Here is a 17439-nt window from a genome sequence, read left to right as displayed (position 1 = left end):
GTTTATGTTTAAAAAGTACATTAACATTTAATTATTAAAACATCTTCATATTGAAGAATACTATAATAATTTTTTTTATAAATATTCAGTCTTAAAAATCATAAACAAATTTTTCATTTTTTATATTTATTATAAGACTATTGTGATAGTTGTACGACAGTGTGTTTATAAGGACAACATGAAAGTTGTTTAAAAAGGAGAATCTGGTGTCTTTTTTGTCTATGGTCGGGTATGGCATGTAAAACATTTTTGTAAAAGACTTTAGTTACATCTTTCACATCGAAATGTCTCATTATTTTAAATGTTATTTTCAATGGCATTGCTTTATTTTTGTATACCGATGGTAGAACAACCCATTATTGATTTAAAATTCAAATATATATGATGTTTTACATACTATAAAGGAGACTTAATTATCTTTTCTTTTATTTATATTAAATTATGCATTGTAATTTATACATTAATTTATCTCGTGTAATACACGAGTTTTTAAAGCTAGTTACAAAATAAAGATCTTTTTAAGTAAATTATAGAGATAGAGATGACAAAACTATTGTGAATAATAATTTAAGATGAAGATATTTTTAAGTAAATATAGAAACAAAGATAGAAACTATTGTGAATGATTCAACAATATCTATTATAGCAACAACCCAAACATGTAACTATAGTATGGATAAAATTAATCACGCGTCTACGTGTTATTAAAATAATCGTGTAAAAACCTTAAACAAAGCAATTTAATAGGTTTTATGCATTTTGAATACAATGTGCCAATGGCATTCTTGTATTGCAATTTCTAACATAAATTTTACAAACCTAAGAAACCAAACCATCTTAACAAAATCACACCCTAGAGAAAAGGACGAGACCAACAGCTACAAAAGCCAAAGAAATAAACGAGAAAGAAGCCTAGTTGTAAATCCGGTTCAACGAAGACCGAAGAGTTAAATACACAGCACGCCATCCTGCTTGTGACGGGTGCACCTTGTCCCAGAAGAACGTGGAGTCGGGTTCTTTACAAACCGTATACAACTTGTTCCCGTTTTCATCAAGACTCCCACAGTTAGCGTCACTTTTTGTGGGTATACAACATGGCTTCAATGGAGTATCAAACTTTAAGCTTCCTGAAATTCATGTTAAATTTGTGAATTATCATGAGAAATTGACTTCTTTTTGCACAAAGCCCGGTCCCAAAAGTCAAGATTAAAGCCCAATCCAAAAGCCGGTTAAGAACCGGACCTGGTCCTTTTTTAAATCTTTTTGTTTAAATAAAAAACTATATTTCTAAACTATTAACGTACCAAATGTTATATAAACTATACATATATAAGTTATATTGCATGAAAAAAATAATGTTACGTATTTGGCTCTATAGGTTACATTTATTTGCACGAGCACAACACTAAAAAAAAGTATTCATATCTATCTCGTTTAATAAACGACTTATATTATGTTGATATGCTTATATACCGTTAAATTATATGCACCAATCAGCCGGTGTCCTGATGATTGAGTGCTATGTGTCTTTTGTCCAAGGCTTGATGCAAAACTACTATGGAGCCGGGGGTCTCACCGGAAGCAGCCTCTCTATCCCTATGGGTAGAGGTAAGGTTGTCTACATCTTACCCCCCTCAGACCCTACCATAGCTTTGCTATTGGTGAGATATACTGAGTACGACGATGATGATGATGTTTTCAGGTTGACCTTCTTTACGTAACCAGATCAACATGCCAACCCATTTACGGCCGTTGAACCCATTTTTTCTACTTGATTACAACTCATTTAAAACTTGTTTGACTCGTTTAGATTAAGTGGGTCATGTTCGAGTTACATGATTATATATATGTTTGGATTACATAATGAGGGTTAATGCCGTTGATGTGAATAAATATATGGGTTGTGTTCAGGTCCACTGACCCAACCAGCCAACCAAACACGATTGACATACCTGTAAAGGCTCCTTTGTTTTTCAACACGGTGTTGAAGGTGGTAAAAAGATCAAGGACGAAAACGCCAGAATCTTTGGTGCTATTGTTGAGCGCCGTCACAACCTGCTGCAACAACTGGTTGTGGAAGTTGGCTGCCGAATTCTGGGACTGGTTGCACTGTTGGTACGATGTAAAGACCGTTAGTCTCGGGAGGCATCCTATCGGCTGTAGGGAAGTCACCACCACCCTTCTTATTCCGGTATCACGAATTCGCTTCAAGTCTATCGACATTTGGTTGACAACACTTCTAATGAATGCGGGCAGACCCTACATAAGCAACAGTTTTCAATAACATAAGTTCATAATTCATAGTAAGTGAATTTGTTCATAGATTTGGAACTTAAGTATTCAAAGACTTTTTTAGTTAACAACCCATTAATAGAAAACTGGTGAAAAATTGAAAACCCACTAATATGTCACCCGCTAACATATAGGTGAAGGACAAATCAAATGCTACAGTATATGACTATGTGTGTATTAAATAATTGGAAATATTTCACTTATTGACCAACTCATACAGTTGCATTAAAATCAATCAAAACAATTTTTTTTACTATAAATGCTAAAGTTTAAATATTTTCACTTTTGTGAATCTTTTATAAATTATAAATTAAGTGAGTTGTCAAATAATGATTAAGTTTTATAATTCCTACATTTAGCTAACCGAGTTTAAAATTTTATGAAAAACTCCCAATAATTAATGAAACTTGAATGAATATTGAAGTAAAAGAATTATGAAAAACTTAATCACAACAATTATTGAAACTTATTTCTCAATCTATCCCAATTTTAAAGTTGAATATTGAAGGAGATGATTAGTTATTTTGATGTACTAAAAAATATTGAAATTTCAATTCTATTATGTTAAAGAATTTATAGGTGAGTTTATTGGAACAATATTCAAACTTAATTATTTTTATATTCTTTTCACAATTTTACCCTTAATTTATTACCGTCTAAAACCTAGATAAAAAAGGCGGTTGTTTTGCTTTATAAAAAAAATTAAACGATAACTCTGCACATATCCTCTAAATCCAAATTTAAAATCTACACATTTGTTCATTTTAAGACTAAAATCTTCAACCGCTTGCATAGGAACACTATTATATACATTAATTCATACCGTTAAGCTACAAGCTCTTTAATAGATATGGTTGTTTTACTAGAAAAAAAAATTATATTATGAAAAAGGACCTAAAAAGTTTAGTTAAACGATAGCTTGACAAGTCTTTGGCTTGTCAAAATCAACATGTCTGAAACAATATTAATTAAATTGTAAAACGAGCCCACATTAATTAATGCCTTTAATAACATGTCAAAACCAAGGTGACAACTTTGAAAAAAGAAGTAAAAAGAAAAAAGGTAAGGTTACCTGGTCCGAGCCACCTGAAGCCGTGTAAGCCGCATAGTCATTACCCGAAACAGTAACAAGAGCCACAGATGCTTCCAAATCACTTTTTGTATAGACCGTTTCCTTAACTAGCCCTTCAAGAAACCCGATCTGGGCGCTCATGTTTGGCTGAAAATTACCCGTGTCAAACACCCCGGTCCCGCCATACGCAAAGTTCACTCCGTATTGTAACCTTTGTTCGCCGTATTTTCGCCATTGATATGGTAATGGAGACTTGATTCCCATAAACCTAGCTGTAATGTTGTTGGACATGTTTAACACAATCATTTTAAATTTTTATACAAATACAGCTAAGTTAAAATGGTCAAAATTCAAAAAGATGTTTTTTTATAGGTTATAACATATTGAAAGTTTAGACATGAAATTTAAACAAGAACTAATATAATTTGTCGCTGTTAGATCTGCTTGATAATAAATTTTTTTACGTGGTGGCATTTTCGTAACTAAATGCAAATATATGTTGTGCTCACCAGTCACCACACTATATTTAAACAGATGGTGTACTCATAAGTGGATAAAAATAATAAATGTTAAGACTACCTCTTCTGGTTTAACTAAAAGTACGTAACACCTTGTCACATGCTCATATCATAGTTACGTAGAGTCGTAGTCAATGAACTTTAACTAACTCACTCTTTAACTATTACGTTGTGCTATAACTAATAACTAAATGAAAAATAAAGTATATGTGATTGTATGTGATTGGATGGAGAGAAGTGAACGCTACCGCCACACAAAGTTTGGAAGGCTCACTAACTAGCTAACGCCCTTCAGTGATGAGAGTGTTGTGGTTTGGCGGATGAACTTTGGTTAAAATTATTTTGAGGTGGCAGGGCGCCACCGCACAACGAGTAGTCTAATGACATGTCTTAGAGTTATTATAAAACATTATCACGTAAAAAGTAGTCATCAAGCATATTAGACACGTTAAAAGTGGTTCTTAGCTTTTACAATGAATCTTTTAACTTTTAGTTGTTTATATATGATCATTAAGGACTTAAGTTTCTTGGAATATAAATAATATTTTTTAGCATAGAAGATGGGAAACAGTAGGGACAATTTAAGGCTGCCACAGGGCATATGGCACTAAAATGTTGATATATACTCACAAAAGCAAGCTTTTGTGCTTTCTCTTTTACTTTTTAATTTATGGGTAATGGCACCGCACAAAGATAAAGCTACACTAATCCTCACATCATGATCAGTTGTACACTATGCTTTGTGTGTTTGTATTTTTCTTTAAAGAGTTGATTTATTCACATAAAAGTTATTGAAATTATAGCCTTTTAAGACTTAGATGAACAAGTACAACTTGCATTTTAGTCCCTTAAGTTTGTAAGCATTTCAATATTAACATAAGTTTTTGGTGATATTCGCATTCCATGATTATTGATTAAACTATCACAAATTTTAAATTAGGACCTTTACGCTTTTTGTAAGATGAAGCATGTTAAAAGATTGACTAGTTAATGAAGGAAAGAAAAATGGTCACATGGTAGGCTAAAGTGTCCTTTGTGGTTATATTATAAGTTGAGGGGGTACAAATGTAAAGCATCAAAAGTGTATGATATGTGATGGTGATGAAAGATAAAAAATTATTTATTTTTTATCACAAAGGCTATGTGTTATGGTTTTCTATTCGTTGCTCTGGATCATTTGCTACACTAGCGTCACCTTATTTCATTTATTTATATTATATGAAAACTAGAAAGAATGGAAAAAAAAACATGATTGGATAGTGAACGATGTGAACATGCTCATTTGAACCACGTCATTGTTGAAGTGAGGGGCAGGGCGCGATGTTCGATTAAGGCTAGACAAGCCACATCAGCATCATTTGTGATCACCCGCAAACCATACTCATTAATTAGTCTAGCTGTGAATTGATAGTCATTGGTTCACTTGCAAGCTAAAGAAAAGAAATAGAAAAGGATCAAAGGAAAACAACAAACAAACCAAAAGTGGTGAAAACGATCGATCGATGTCTATCATTTTTTCCAAAAGAATAAATATAAAAAAACTAATAGGAAAAATGTCCTTAGATATGATATTAAAATTATTAAATCAATGAAGAAAGAAAAAAGAAAAGCGAAAAGCAGAAACATAAAGTGGGACAGCCTACACCCTCCCCTTTTATCATGTACTTGGAGTTTATTTACTTAAAGGTAGCATATATCACATCATTCATTAGAAAGAACGAAATCTATTTTACTATTTTTACGAAACTACTTGAAATAATTTTATATAATATATCACCATGGGATGAATTATTTGTTTGCATTATATGATAAAAGGGTTGCTTGATAATGCTTTTCTTATCATATATGAAACATCTAGATTCTAGAGTGTAGTTTTTAATATACATGATATATTTTACAGGGATAAATTTCAATCAAAATTATAATAAAGATGTGCCAAATTAGGAAAAATAATTTTATTAAATAATTGTCATACGTTTTGATATAAGAAACAATGTAAGATAGATGGAAAGACTCAATTTGTACTTCACATTAATAGTAATACCCAATTAATTATTTATTTCAAATTTTAAACTATTCTATATATGTATGTCTTTTGTATTCTTATTTACAAAATACTCATAAGTAATCGAAAAATCAAATAATTGGATTTTTTATAGGTTATTTTGCTCGTAACCAAGGTTGTAAATGAGCAGAGCATAGCCCGTTACAAACCGAGCTATAATGTTAACCTTAGACTCGGTTCTTCTAAATCTAAAGATCAATCTAATTAACTCATGACTCTTCGTGACATCTCATTTAATTTTTAAAAAAAAATTTAAAATTTTGAATAATTATATAATGAGTTTAATGATTAAACAACCACACTTATTTATTTATATAAAAAAACCATATGAAACGAGTTTCACGATAAATAAAACTATAATATATTATAGCACCCACGTGACAATTGTATATATTAGTGAACGGAACATAAAACATACCAACAAAATCAGTGAGAACACGTCCATCGGAGAATCTTCCGGCAGGTTTTCCGGGAAAGGTGAGACCATAGGGCGTTTTCCAAGAACTTGCCAACGACTTCGGGTTGTTTCCGGTGTCAGAATACGAGTCTCCGAACACAAAAAGCTTTGTGGGTCGTAATATTACGGCATCCGTAGTTACACCTATATACGTATATACAAAGTTTACAAAATAATAATAATAATAATAATAATATTTATATATAATTTACTATAAAACGATTACAAAAAAGTGACAGACAAACTTACAATAATAATAATAATATAATGAGATGTTATAAGCGGAGTTGTGATGGGAATGTTACCGGTGATGGTGAAGAGGAAAAGGAGGAAGAATGTGTAAGAGATGAGACCGTGGAGTTCCATTAATTAGAATGAGAGAGAGTGGTATAGAAGTAAATCGAAACAGAATTAGTCATGACTAGGTATATCTTATATAAGGTTTAAGGTGGAAGTGTTCACCTTTTTGTTTTTCGATATGCACCCTTCAAGTTGTTAATAGTTATACTTCTATGCCCATAACTTATAAAGGATGTCAAGTGTGTTGGAATACTTGACGAGAAGTGAAAATGGGTTTTAGAAGAGAGGAAGTTTCTTTTGTGTTTTAGCTAATGGATGCTAATAGTTGTATATGTGTTGTCAGCTCTTGTCTCGTGACTTGTAACTTTTCAGGATTCGTAGAAGAGCTGACAACATATGTACAACTTTTAGAATTTGTCGTTTTAAATGATAGATCACTTAATTACAAATCAGAATGATTAATTCTCTCTCCTACAAACTGTTTACCTCTTTCTTTTCTATTTCCTAATTTCAAATCAATTCAAGTGTGTTGGGTTAAGTTCACAGGTTGACATGTAAAGTTGTTCGGTGTGAAACAAAAAAAACAAACATGTTAAGTAATAAATTACTTAGGGAGTAAGAGTAAGTTCAGAGGAGTGTGAGATGAAGAACACGATCCTTATATTTATTCGTGTAGGTAAAATCAATTAAAATCCACTACATACTTAAATTTGTGTAACATGTATATGGTGTGTTTAACTCGTTGATTTAAACATGTCAAGCAGGTCATAAAAAGGTTATTGGGCAATTTCATAATATAGTAACAAGTTTCAAAAGTGTTTTAATTATGTCACCCAAGTTTCAAAGGTGTTCCAATTAGGTCACTCGACTTAAGTTTTATTAAATTAAAGGGTTTAACATGCCTTTTTAGTGTTTTTCTTTTTATTTCACATAGGAAATATTTTTTTAAATTTAACTGCATATATATATTGCAAATCTCGACCCCAACATCTTATCCTAATTGTTTTCTTGACGCACAAGAAAATCGGTGAGGCTCGATTTGAAGGTTTAGTGGCCCGATTTGACGAAAATTTGCTGAGTGACCTAATTGTAACAATTTTGAAATTGAATACTATTCTATGACATTTTCCCTTATTTTTATGTTGTATATATTTTGAGTCGTATAAAAAATTGTCGTTGCTAATAGTCAAATATAAAATATTGTGTAGCATCGCTAATCAATCAAAAACAAGTAGATTGTTACGTGTTCTTTAGAATTATAAAATGAACGTTCTATTACATTTTTGGGAACTTTAAACAAACTTCAGTTGAAAGGTTAGTCGTCTGTCTCGTTCACTCACAAATCACAATCCAAAAATTACAAAAGTACGCAATGTACCATTTCTTTATAACTCACTTGTTTTGTCTCTTTAAACATTTTAATAATAAATTTTATTGCGATCAGTTTATATAATTTAATGCATCTTTTAATTTCGATAGGATTGTGAATTGTGATATTGTTTAGTATTTTATAAAACAAATATACGAGCCTTGGTTTTCTGCATAGATTAAAATTATATGCGACCATCAATGATCAATCATAAGTTTTGGTTTACGTATAGCTTCAAATAATCAATATCTAAACAGACGTAAATCATTTATCATATATTAAAAACCATATTTTCATATACAAAGTTACCATTGATGAAAATTTTGAATATCAACCACACAATTACTCCCATCATTTTCTCTCTTTCTAATCCACTCATGTCTTATTAACCACACAATTATTTCTTCTCTCTACTCACGTTTACCCCTCTCTCAATTTAATATTATATACTTAGCATCTATTTATCTTCAAACTTTCACAACTAAGGTTAATTAGAGTAATAATTTATATTTTATACCTTGCAGCTATATATAATAATGCTGAAAAGAAATGGGTCGATATGATCATTTACCAGAGCCTAAGCATGGTAACCAACCGCCCGGCAACGCGGGCTCAAAATACTTGCTCATCTTTATAAGAAAAGATAAATAGAAAATTCCCAAAATAATCTATTTTAGGATAGAGAATCCGGATTTTGCCAGATATAGAAATTTTTTCTCTAATGTCCCTACAAAAACTCACGGAGCCGACACTTTTAGATTCACGCCAATAAATTTCATTAGCCACTATTATACTGGCACGTGTAATATGTTTGACCCATTCGTTACTTTTCTAAGCAAATCCATTGGACCAATTAGAGTTGGTAACAAAAGCGTCTCCGTGAAAACATTTTCCTCCGTGATGTTTCATCTCCTCCAAAAATTTTCAAAAAAAGTTGACAATCATGGTTTTTGAAATTCATCTGACCAGACGAATTTCACATGAATTCTATCTTTGGAGACAGATTTAAAAATTCAACCACCACCACCCACATGGCTTCTCTCACTCCCGGCGTTCTCTCCAAACTCCTCCAAACCCTACACAGCGTCGCCGCTAAAGTTGTCGTCCACCACCGTACACCTCTTCTCCAAGTCATCGCCATTCTACACAAACACGACATCTTCAATTTTACCAACCGAAACAACAATCGAGGCTTTTATCTACGAGTATCCAACTCCATTCATTTCGCTTACGAACTTCAATTAAACATTCAACCTAACTCTAATCTTCCAACAAGTTGTTAGCTTTAATCACAACCATTGAATCTTGATATTCGTCTCCAAAGATAAAATTCACATGAAATTCATCTAGTCAGATGAATTTAAAAAAAAAACATGATTTTCAATTTTTTTGGAAAACTCACGGAGGAGATGAAAATAAGATGAAACATCATAGAAGAAATGGTTTTCACCTAGATGGTTTTGCTACCAAATCTAACAAGTCCGGTGGATTTGCTTAGAAAAGTAACAAGTGGGGTCATACATATTACACGTGTTGGTATATAGTGGCTATGAAATATATTGGTGGGAATCCAAAAGTGTCGGCTCCGTTAGTTTTCGTAGGATATTACTTTTTTTTTTGGGGGTGAGGGGGGGGAGGGGGGAGATTTCAAATTTTGGATCAAATCCATATTCCTTCTAATATGGATTACTTTAGAAATTTTCTCAAACTCAAGAAAGGAGTTTGCTTACTCCCTCACCATTATTCATTATTTTTTTATTAAATAAACAGAACTCTAAGAAAGAGCATCAGTTCTGTCTATTTTTATTTTTATTATTATTTTTTTTTTGGAAAAGAGTACTATACTTTTCAATTATAGTTATGTAAACTTGTAATGATGATATGGTTTGTTCTAATTGGTTGTGTTTTTTTTAAATTACTTTGTGTTAGGGTATTCTAGTTAAACAAGCTTTTGGTTATTCTAGGAGTTTTGTTTTTTCAAACTCTCTTTAGATTAGTATTGATAGTTCCATGTTTTGTAACGCCCGTAACTCAGTCAGAACGTTACGAAAGGTGGAATTACACATACAACCTAGGTCTTAAACTTTACATCATTTAGCTATAAGAACACATCGGAAGACTTTAACTCATTTGACAATTTAAATCGTGATATACAACATAACTAACGGTCTTCAGAATGGCAGACTTCAAACCGGATAACTCCTATCAAAACGATAGGGGTGTTCAGTATTCGAATCAGACTCGAGAAACTCAAAATTCAATTCAGAATTTTAATCATTCGAATTTGATTCGAAATTTGAATAATTATACATTTTATTTTTGTTATAATTATACATATTATAAAAAGATAATTGCATAAGTCTTTTAGTTTATGACACTAAAAATTGAAAGTTCATCGTTATAGATTATTAATTCATGTATTTGAAGTTACAACATTGAATATTTAGGATATTATGAATTTGAATGACTCATTTGATTTATACACTTGTACTTTTTGGTGTGAAATAGCTTAAATTTGCAATGGTTTTGAAATTAAAATTGAAATAAAGTTTTTAAATGAATTCGAATCCAACTTTAAAATTTAAATAATTTGAATCCATTGGACCACATTGTAGGGGTATGGTACTAAAACCCGGTTCTACGACCCTAAATCTATTATGTTTGGCTTATTTTATTACATGGACTAATACAATGTTATTGGGCTGAGGGGGTTTTGTGGAGGTAACCCTAATTGGGCTAGGCCCATTAGGGTACCATGATGGTGGCCATGAGACTCTCTATATAAGGAGGTCTCCACCTCCTTATTAGAGGTCATGCTCAATAAGAGCCACCACCACTTTTTGTGTCTGTGAACAAGAAATCCTCAGGATATCTTAGCAGTCACCTCCACACCCCCGAAACCATGGCAGGTCTTAACATTGCAGGTCACAGGCGCAGCCGCAGAAGAAGAAGATCAAGACGTGGTTCGTTCATCTCAAAAATCCGTGGAAACATCGTCATGGATCAGGTAAGATTCATTTCGTGCTTCGACATTGGCGCCATCCGTGGGACGGCAACGAACTGCCCTTCGATCTTCATCTCGGCTGTCAGATCTCTCCCAAGAAAAACACAGGTCTGGAAGTTTACAGAAAAAGGCTTCAAAGCTTGTTCTATTAAAGCTCAAAAAGATCCATAGATCTAAAAAGAGGCTTCCAGATCTGAGCAAGAAGAAACGGCCTGATTCGAATGATCAGGTCTCCGGATCTGTGATGGTTTTAAATCTGCTCCGGGCTTCAGATCTGTCCAGATCTGATTTACAGATCTAGGTCTAGATTACAGACCTGGATTTTAGGTCTAAAGTTGCAGATCTGACTCTAAAATTGCAGATCCAGAAATTACCAGACTTCCGCCGCCATGTACGCACGCCCGTGGATTCTCACTCCGCAGCCGTGCATGTGCCGCCGCGGAAACCACCATCTGGGTTTTGCGCAAGAGACCTACGCCATGCACGCGCACTCACGAGTCACCACTCTATCGCCGTGCATGCGCGCATCAGGCTACGCGCCAAACTTCAAGGTTGGGAATCCTCCTAATATCCCATATGGCTACGCGCCAAACTTCAAGGTTGGGAATCCTCATAATATCCCATATGGCTACGCGCCAAACTTCAAGGTTGGGAATCCTCCTAATATCCCATATGGCTACGCGCCAAGGTTGGGAATCCTCCTAATATCCCATATGGCTACGCGCCAAGGTTGGGAATCCTCCTAATATCCCATATGGCTACGCGCCAAACTTCAAGGTTGGGAATCCTCATAATATCCCATATGGCTACGCGCCAAACTTCAAGGTTGGGAATCCTCATAATATCCCATATGGCTACGCGCCAAACTTCAAGGTTGGGAATCCTCCTAATATCCCATATGGCTACGCGCCAAGGTTGGGAATCCTCCTAATATCCCATATGGCTACGCGCCAAACTTCAAGGTTGGGAATCCTCATAATATCCCATATGGCTACGCGCCAAACTTCAAGGTTTGGAATCCTCATAATATCCCATATGGCTACGCGCCAAACTTAAGGGTTGGGAATCCTCATACCATATGCTCACGCATCACATATGCTCACGCCTATTACACATGCTTACGCATCACATGCTCACACATGTCACAGTCTACACGCACGCGCACGCAACATCTGCGCGTGGCGCATAACACAAAACCAAAGTCTACGCGCACGCGCATGCAACATCTGCACGTGGCGCGGGACATAAAGTAGCTCGTAAGTCGCCTCACGCGCAGGCTTTTATATTCACACAGCTCATAAGACGCCTCGCGCGCAAGCTGTTGTTATTCTTACAGCCCGTAAGTCGCCTCACGTGCAGGCTTTTATTATTCACACAGCTCATAAGACGCCTCGCGCGCAAGCTATTGTTATTCTTACAGCTCGTAAGTCGCTTCACGCGCCAGCTCAATTATTATTCTCAAAGCTCATAAGACGCCTCACGCGCAAGCTTTTATATTCACAGCTCGTAAGACGCCTCTCGCGCGCAGGCTTTATTATTCTTAGCTCGTAAGACGCCTCACGCGCAGGCTTTATTATGCTACAGCTCGTAAGACGCCTCTCGCGCGCAGGCTTTATTATTCTTAGCTCGTAAGACGCCTCACGCGCAGGCTTTACTATGCTACAGCTCGTAAGACGCCTCTCGCGCGCAGGCTTTATTATTCTTAGCTCGTAAGACGCCTCACGCGCAGGCTTTATTATGCTACAGCTCGTAAGACGCCTCTCGCGCGCAGGCTTTATTATTCTTAGCTCGTAAGACGCCTCACGCGCAGGCTTTATTATGCTACAGCTCGTAAGACGCCCCTCGCGCGCAGGCTTTATTATTCTCAGCTCGTAAGACGCCTCTCGCGCGCAGGCTTTATTATTCTTAGCTCGTAAGTCGCCTCTCGCGCGCAGGCTTTACTATTCTCATAGCTCGTAAGGCGCCTCACGCGCAGGCTATATCATTCTCAGCTCGTAAGACGCCTCTCGCGCGCAGGCTTTATTATTCTTAGCTCGTAAGTCGCCTCTCGCGCGCAGGCTTTACTATTCTCATAGCTCGTAAGGCGCCTCACGCGCAGGCTATATCATTCTCAGCTCGTAAGACGCCTCTCGCGCGCAGGCTTTATTATTCTTAGCTCGTAAGTCGCCTCTCGCGCGCAGGCTTTACTATTCTCATAGCTCATAAGGCGCCTCACGCGCAGGCTATATCATTCTCAGCTCGTAAGACGCCTCTCGCGTGCAGACTTTATTATTCTTAGCTCGTAAGTCGCCTCTCGTGCGCAGGCATTATTATTCTCATAGCTCGCAAGTCGCCTCTCGCGCAGGCTCTATTATTACAGCTCGTAAGCCGCCTCACGCGCAAGCTTCATTATTTTTACAGCTTGTCACCATCATGGGGAAAACCTCCCAAAACTCAGACAATAAAGACAAGGCCAAAGAAAAGGGAAAAAACCGCCTCACACCTTATAAAGTCCAGCGCTCCACCTAGACGTTTGCGCGCCCAGGAGCAACACTGGACTTGGGGGGCTTGTAGGGGTATGGTACTAAAACCCGGTTCTACGACCCTAAATCTATTATGTTTGGCTTATTTTATTACATGGACTAATACAATGTTATTGGGCTGAGGGGGTTTTGTGGAGGTAACCCTAATTGGGCTAGGCCCATTAGGGTACCATGATGGTGGCCATGAGACTCTCTATATAAGGAGGTCTCCACCTCCTTATTAGAGGTCATGCTCAATAAGAGCCACCACCACTTTTTGTGTCTGTGAACAAGAAATCCTCAGGATATCTTAGCAGTCACCTCCACACCCCCGAAACCATGGCAGGTCTCAACATTGCAGGTCACAGGCGCAGCCGCAGAAGAAGAAGATCAAGACGTGATTCGTTCATCTCGAAAATCCGTGGAAACATCGTCATGGATCAGGTAAGATTCATTTCGTGCTTCGACACACATTGAATATCTGGTCATTTGATGTAAATGGATATGAAGTGGAAGGCATAGAAAAGAAAGAAAGTGATTACTTGCCTCTATGTTTAGATGATGCAATTAATTTTTTTTTATAAAAAATTGGAAAGAAAAGCGTCGCTCAAAGGAGGAAGTAGTGAGTTTTGTGATGATACGTGTGAGAAAGATACCGCTAATAAAGTTTGTAAGGATCAGAGTGTGGTTCAAGATGTAACATGGCGATTTTGAATGAGATGAAAGGGATTATTTCAACTGATCATTCTCTAAGCAAGAAACTAATGTTCCTCCTTATGGAATTTGGTTGCTACTGGCCTTTTAATTCGGGTCCCGGTAATGTTTAGCGAATGATTTGCACGAGAATTGAAATAAACAATTAAGTAGCTCTTAAAACATTCTAAACATTTTCACCATATTAGATGTTTGTTGTCATAGATTACATTGCCAAATCTTTATGGTTCTTTTTTTATATATTTTTAGTTCTTGAGGTCAAGAACTCTTGATGAAGGGAGTATAATGTATTTGTTGTAAAATGTATTTTGGTTGGTTATAACGAAAGTTTGTTTTAAAATGTATTTTAGTTGGTTATAATGAGCTCGACTATATATATATATATATATATATATTTCATTCACAACAAACAAGTTTGGAGGGGTAAAACAGTCATTATATACCATCATTCAGAGGTCTGACCAAACAACACTTATTGCGACACTTACTGGTTCAGAGTCTCTTAATCATTTTAGGCTTCTTATTTCAGTACTTTATTTCAGTACTTAATGGCTCAGCACTTGCGAAACGACTACTATCATGGAGATAAACCTATGCATTCAGTTGAAAAATACAAAAATCAAAATATTAAAAAAAGAAAAAAAAACTATGCTATTACCTTAAAGAGTTGGCAGGTCAATAATAAAATTCTAAAGAGCTTCAAAGGCGGAAACTAGGTGTCGGTTTCCAGTTTTATCTATATGTATAAGTTAGAAAGTGTCTTAGGTCAAGCCACGAGATTCACATCATACAAAAAGTACCCATTTTAACCCAACCCGCATGAATTGGCTCAGTTTAGCACCTCTATTGTAAATTACAATCGAGCTAATACATATTAAAGTTCCGAATTTCATCAACCAAAAAATCCAAACTGAATCAATTTGTTCTTAAAAAGTTACCTTATAAATTGAAGTAACTACTCATCGAATTAGAAAACGGGTTTGTGAAGATTGAAAATACATGTTGCGAAGAAGGAACCGATGATGATTGTTGATTTTTCGATGAAGAGAACATTAGATTAAAGAAGACGTAGATAGTGTTTTAGAAAATTAGGGTTTTGCATGAAATTGGTGTGAAATATATGTGGAATCGATAGAACCGATGAGGGTGCTTATTTTAATTTAATTTTGTTTAGCAAAAAATTATGAGAATGCGTGTTATTTAGGGAATTAATTTTTTAATTTAATTTTAAATTATTTTAGTAACAAGAAATTATGAGAAAACATGTTATTTATGAAAAGAAATGTTTTAATATAGATATAGATAGATACGATGATTGACTTAGAACCCATCGGGACCTTCCACTGAAAAATAGAAAATATTTCTAAAATAGAAAGAACTTAAATGATAAAATGGATTTTAGGAGAGAGAAAAGTTTTATTATAAAAATAGGAGATCCGTCATTTGAAATGGCGGATGTCAACAAACAAGTAGGTCCTGTCAGATCTTGTCTGGTGAGGTGGACGATTACTTATTCGTGTTCCGCCATTTGAAATGGCGGATGTCAGTTTTGGTGATCCGCCACTTTGACTGGCAGGTCACAATTTCTAAAGTAGGCTACCCCTATGTGTAAAAGTGTATTTTGATGGACATCCGCCATTTGAAATGGAATATGTCATCTTGACATCCGTCATTTCAAATGGCGGATGTGAATAGTGTTTTTCTGAGTGATTTGACAACACGTCAGTTCTTTTACTTTTTATTATTCACTTATTTTCTAATCTAAAAACACTTTTTTTAAATTATAAAAAGTAAATAAGTGAATAATTGAATAATAAAACGTTAGTGACTATATTAGTTTAATCATTATATGTGTAACATTAATACACGTAGAAAACTCATGTATCCAATTAAACACCACCAAGAAATAGTTTGGAGAATCATTCTTCTAAAATCCACAGCTAGTATTAGAATTGGTGACATTGTCAACTTTGTCACAATAAATAATTCGTATATTGAAACCTTATAAATAGTCTCACAATATACCATACATCTCACAAACACAACACCAACACACAAATGGCAAAGTAAATACGTGAACTGGTGGTGCGATAAAAAAAATGTTTTTATATTAGAAAATAAGTGAATAATAAAAAAGTAAAAGAATTGGTGTGTTGTCAAATCACTCATAAAAACACTATTCACATCCGTCATTTAAAATGGCGGATGTCAAAATGACATCTTCCATTTCAAATGGCGGATGTCCATCAAAACACACTTTTACACATAGGGGTAGCCTACTTTGGAAATTGTGACCTGCTAGTCAAAGTGGCGGATCCCAAAACTGACATCGCCATTTCAAATGGCGGAACACGAATAAAAAATTCGTGATCCGCCATTTGAAATGGCGGAACACCTAGTAATCGTCCACCTCACCAGACAAGATCTGACAGGACCTACTTGTTTGTTGACATCCGCCATTTCAAATGACAAATCTCCTATTTTTATAATAAAGCTTTTCTATCTCCTAAAATCTATTTTATCATTTAAGTTCTTCCTATTTTAAAAAAATTAAATGGCGGAACACCTAGTAATCGTCCACCTCACCAGACAAGATCTGACAGGACCTACTTGTTTGTTGACATCCGCCATTTCAAATGACAAATCTCCTATTTTTATAATAAAGCTTTTCTCTCTCCTAAAATCTATTTTATCATTTAAGTTCTTCCTATTTTAAAAAAATTTTCCTGAAAAATAAGAACACCTACCAAATAAGCCACACTAGTTTAATCTATACTGTGGATTCATTAAAGATATTATAAAATTTATATAAAAGAAAGTGTATTAGAAGTTAGGGTTTTTTCGGGTTCGTGTTATTCATGTTTGTTTTTACGAAATTCGATACAAAGTTTTAAATCTTGATTTGAAACCTAACCCAAATCTCACGAGTTTTTGGGGTTTGGGTTTTTCGGGTTCGTGCTTTCTCGGGTTGGGTTAATCGGGTTTCGAGTATCCTAGAAAATAAACAAAAAAAACACACAAAAAAATAATAATAATAATTAAAACTACGATGTTAAATTTCAAACAACATATTCTTCTTTGTTTATAACACAAATAATCAAATAACAAACCAACATAACTTTATAAAACAATTCAAAAGAAGCGTAA

General features: G+C 34.9%; 1 protein-coding gene across 1 annotated transcript; it reads right to left on the bottom strand.

The window, feature by feature from the left end:
• Positions 1-673: 673 nt before the first annotated feature.
• LOC143536249 (GDSL esterase/lipase At5g03610-like) lies at positions 674-6817 on the bottom strand. Its single transcript, XM_077030283.1, has 5 exons — positions 6710-6817; positions 6366-6548; positions 3365-3636; positions 1953-2259; positions 674-1127 (listed from the first exon to the last, which is right to left on the bottom strand). Exons 1-5 carry the CDS (start codon positions 6768-6770, stop codon positions 913-915), a joined length of 1038 nt encoding a protein of 345 aa, XP_076886398.1. The 5' UTR covers positions 6771-6817; the 3' UTR covers positions 674-912.
• Between the last annotated feature and the right edge of the window lie 10622 nt (positions 6818-17439).

Source organism: Bidens hawaiensis, unplaced genomic scaffold, assembly GCF_021521415.1.
Source record: "Bidens hawaiensis isolate Kalapana, Puna unplaced genomic scaffold, B.hawaiensis_p1.1 tig00010770_1, whole genome shotgun sequence".
NCBI lineage: Eukaryota > Viridiplantae > Streptophyta > Magnoliopsida > Asterales > Asteraceae > Bidens > Bidens hawaiensis.
Note: the sequence above shows the minus strand (reverse complement) of the source record. Positions and strands in the feature narration are given on the sequence as shown.

Excerpts from the sequence above, each read along its gene's own strand:
- LOC143536249 (XM_077030283.1), bottom strand. The coding sequence starts at position 6,770 with ATGGAACTCCACGGTCTCATCTCTTACACATTCTTCCTCCTTTTCCTC. Across the intron at positions 3,637-6,365 it reads TGTTCTCACTGATTTTGTTG|CTAGGTTTATGGGAATCAAG; the intron begins GTATGTTTTATG and ends ACAACATTACAG. Across the intron at positions 1,128-1,952 it reads AAACAAAGGAGCCTTTACAG|GAAGCTTAAAGTTTGATACT; the intron begins GTATGTCAATCG and ends CATGAATTTCAG.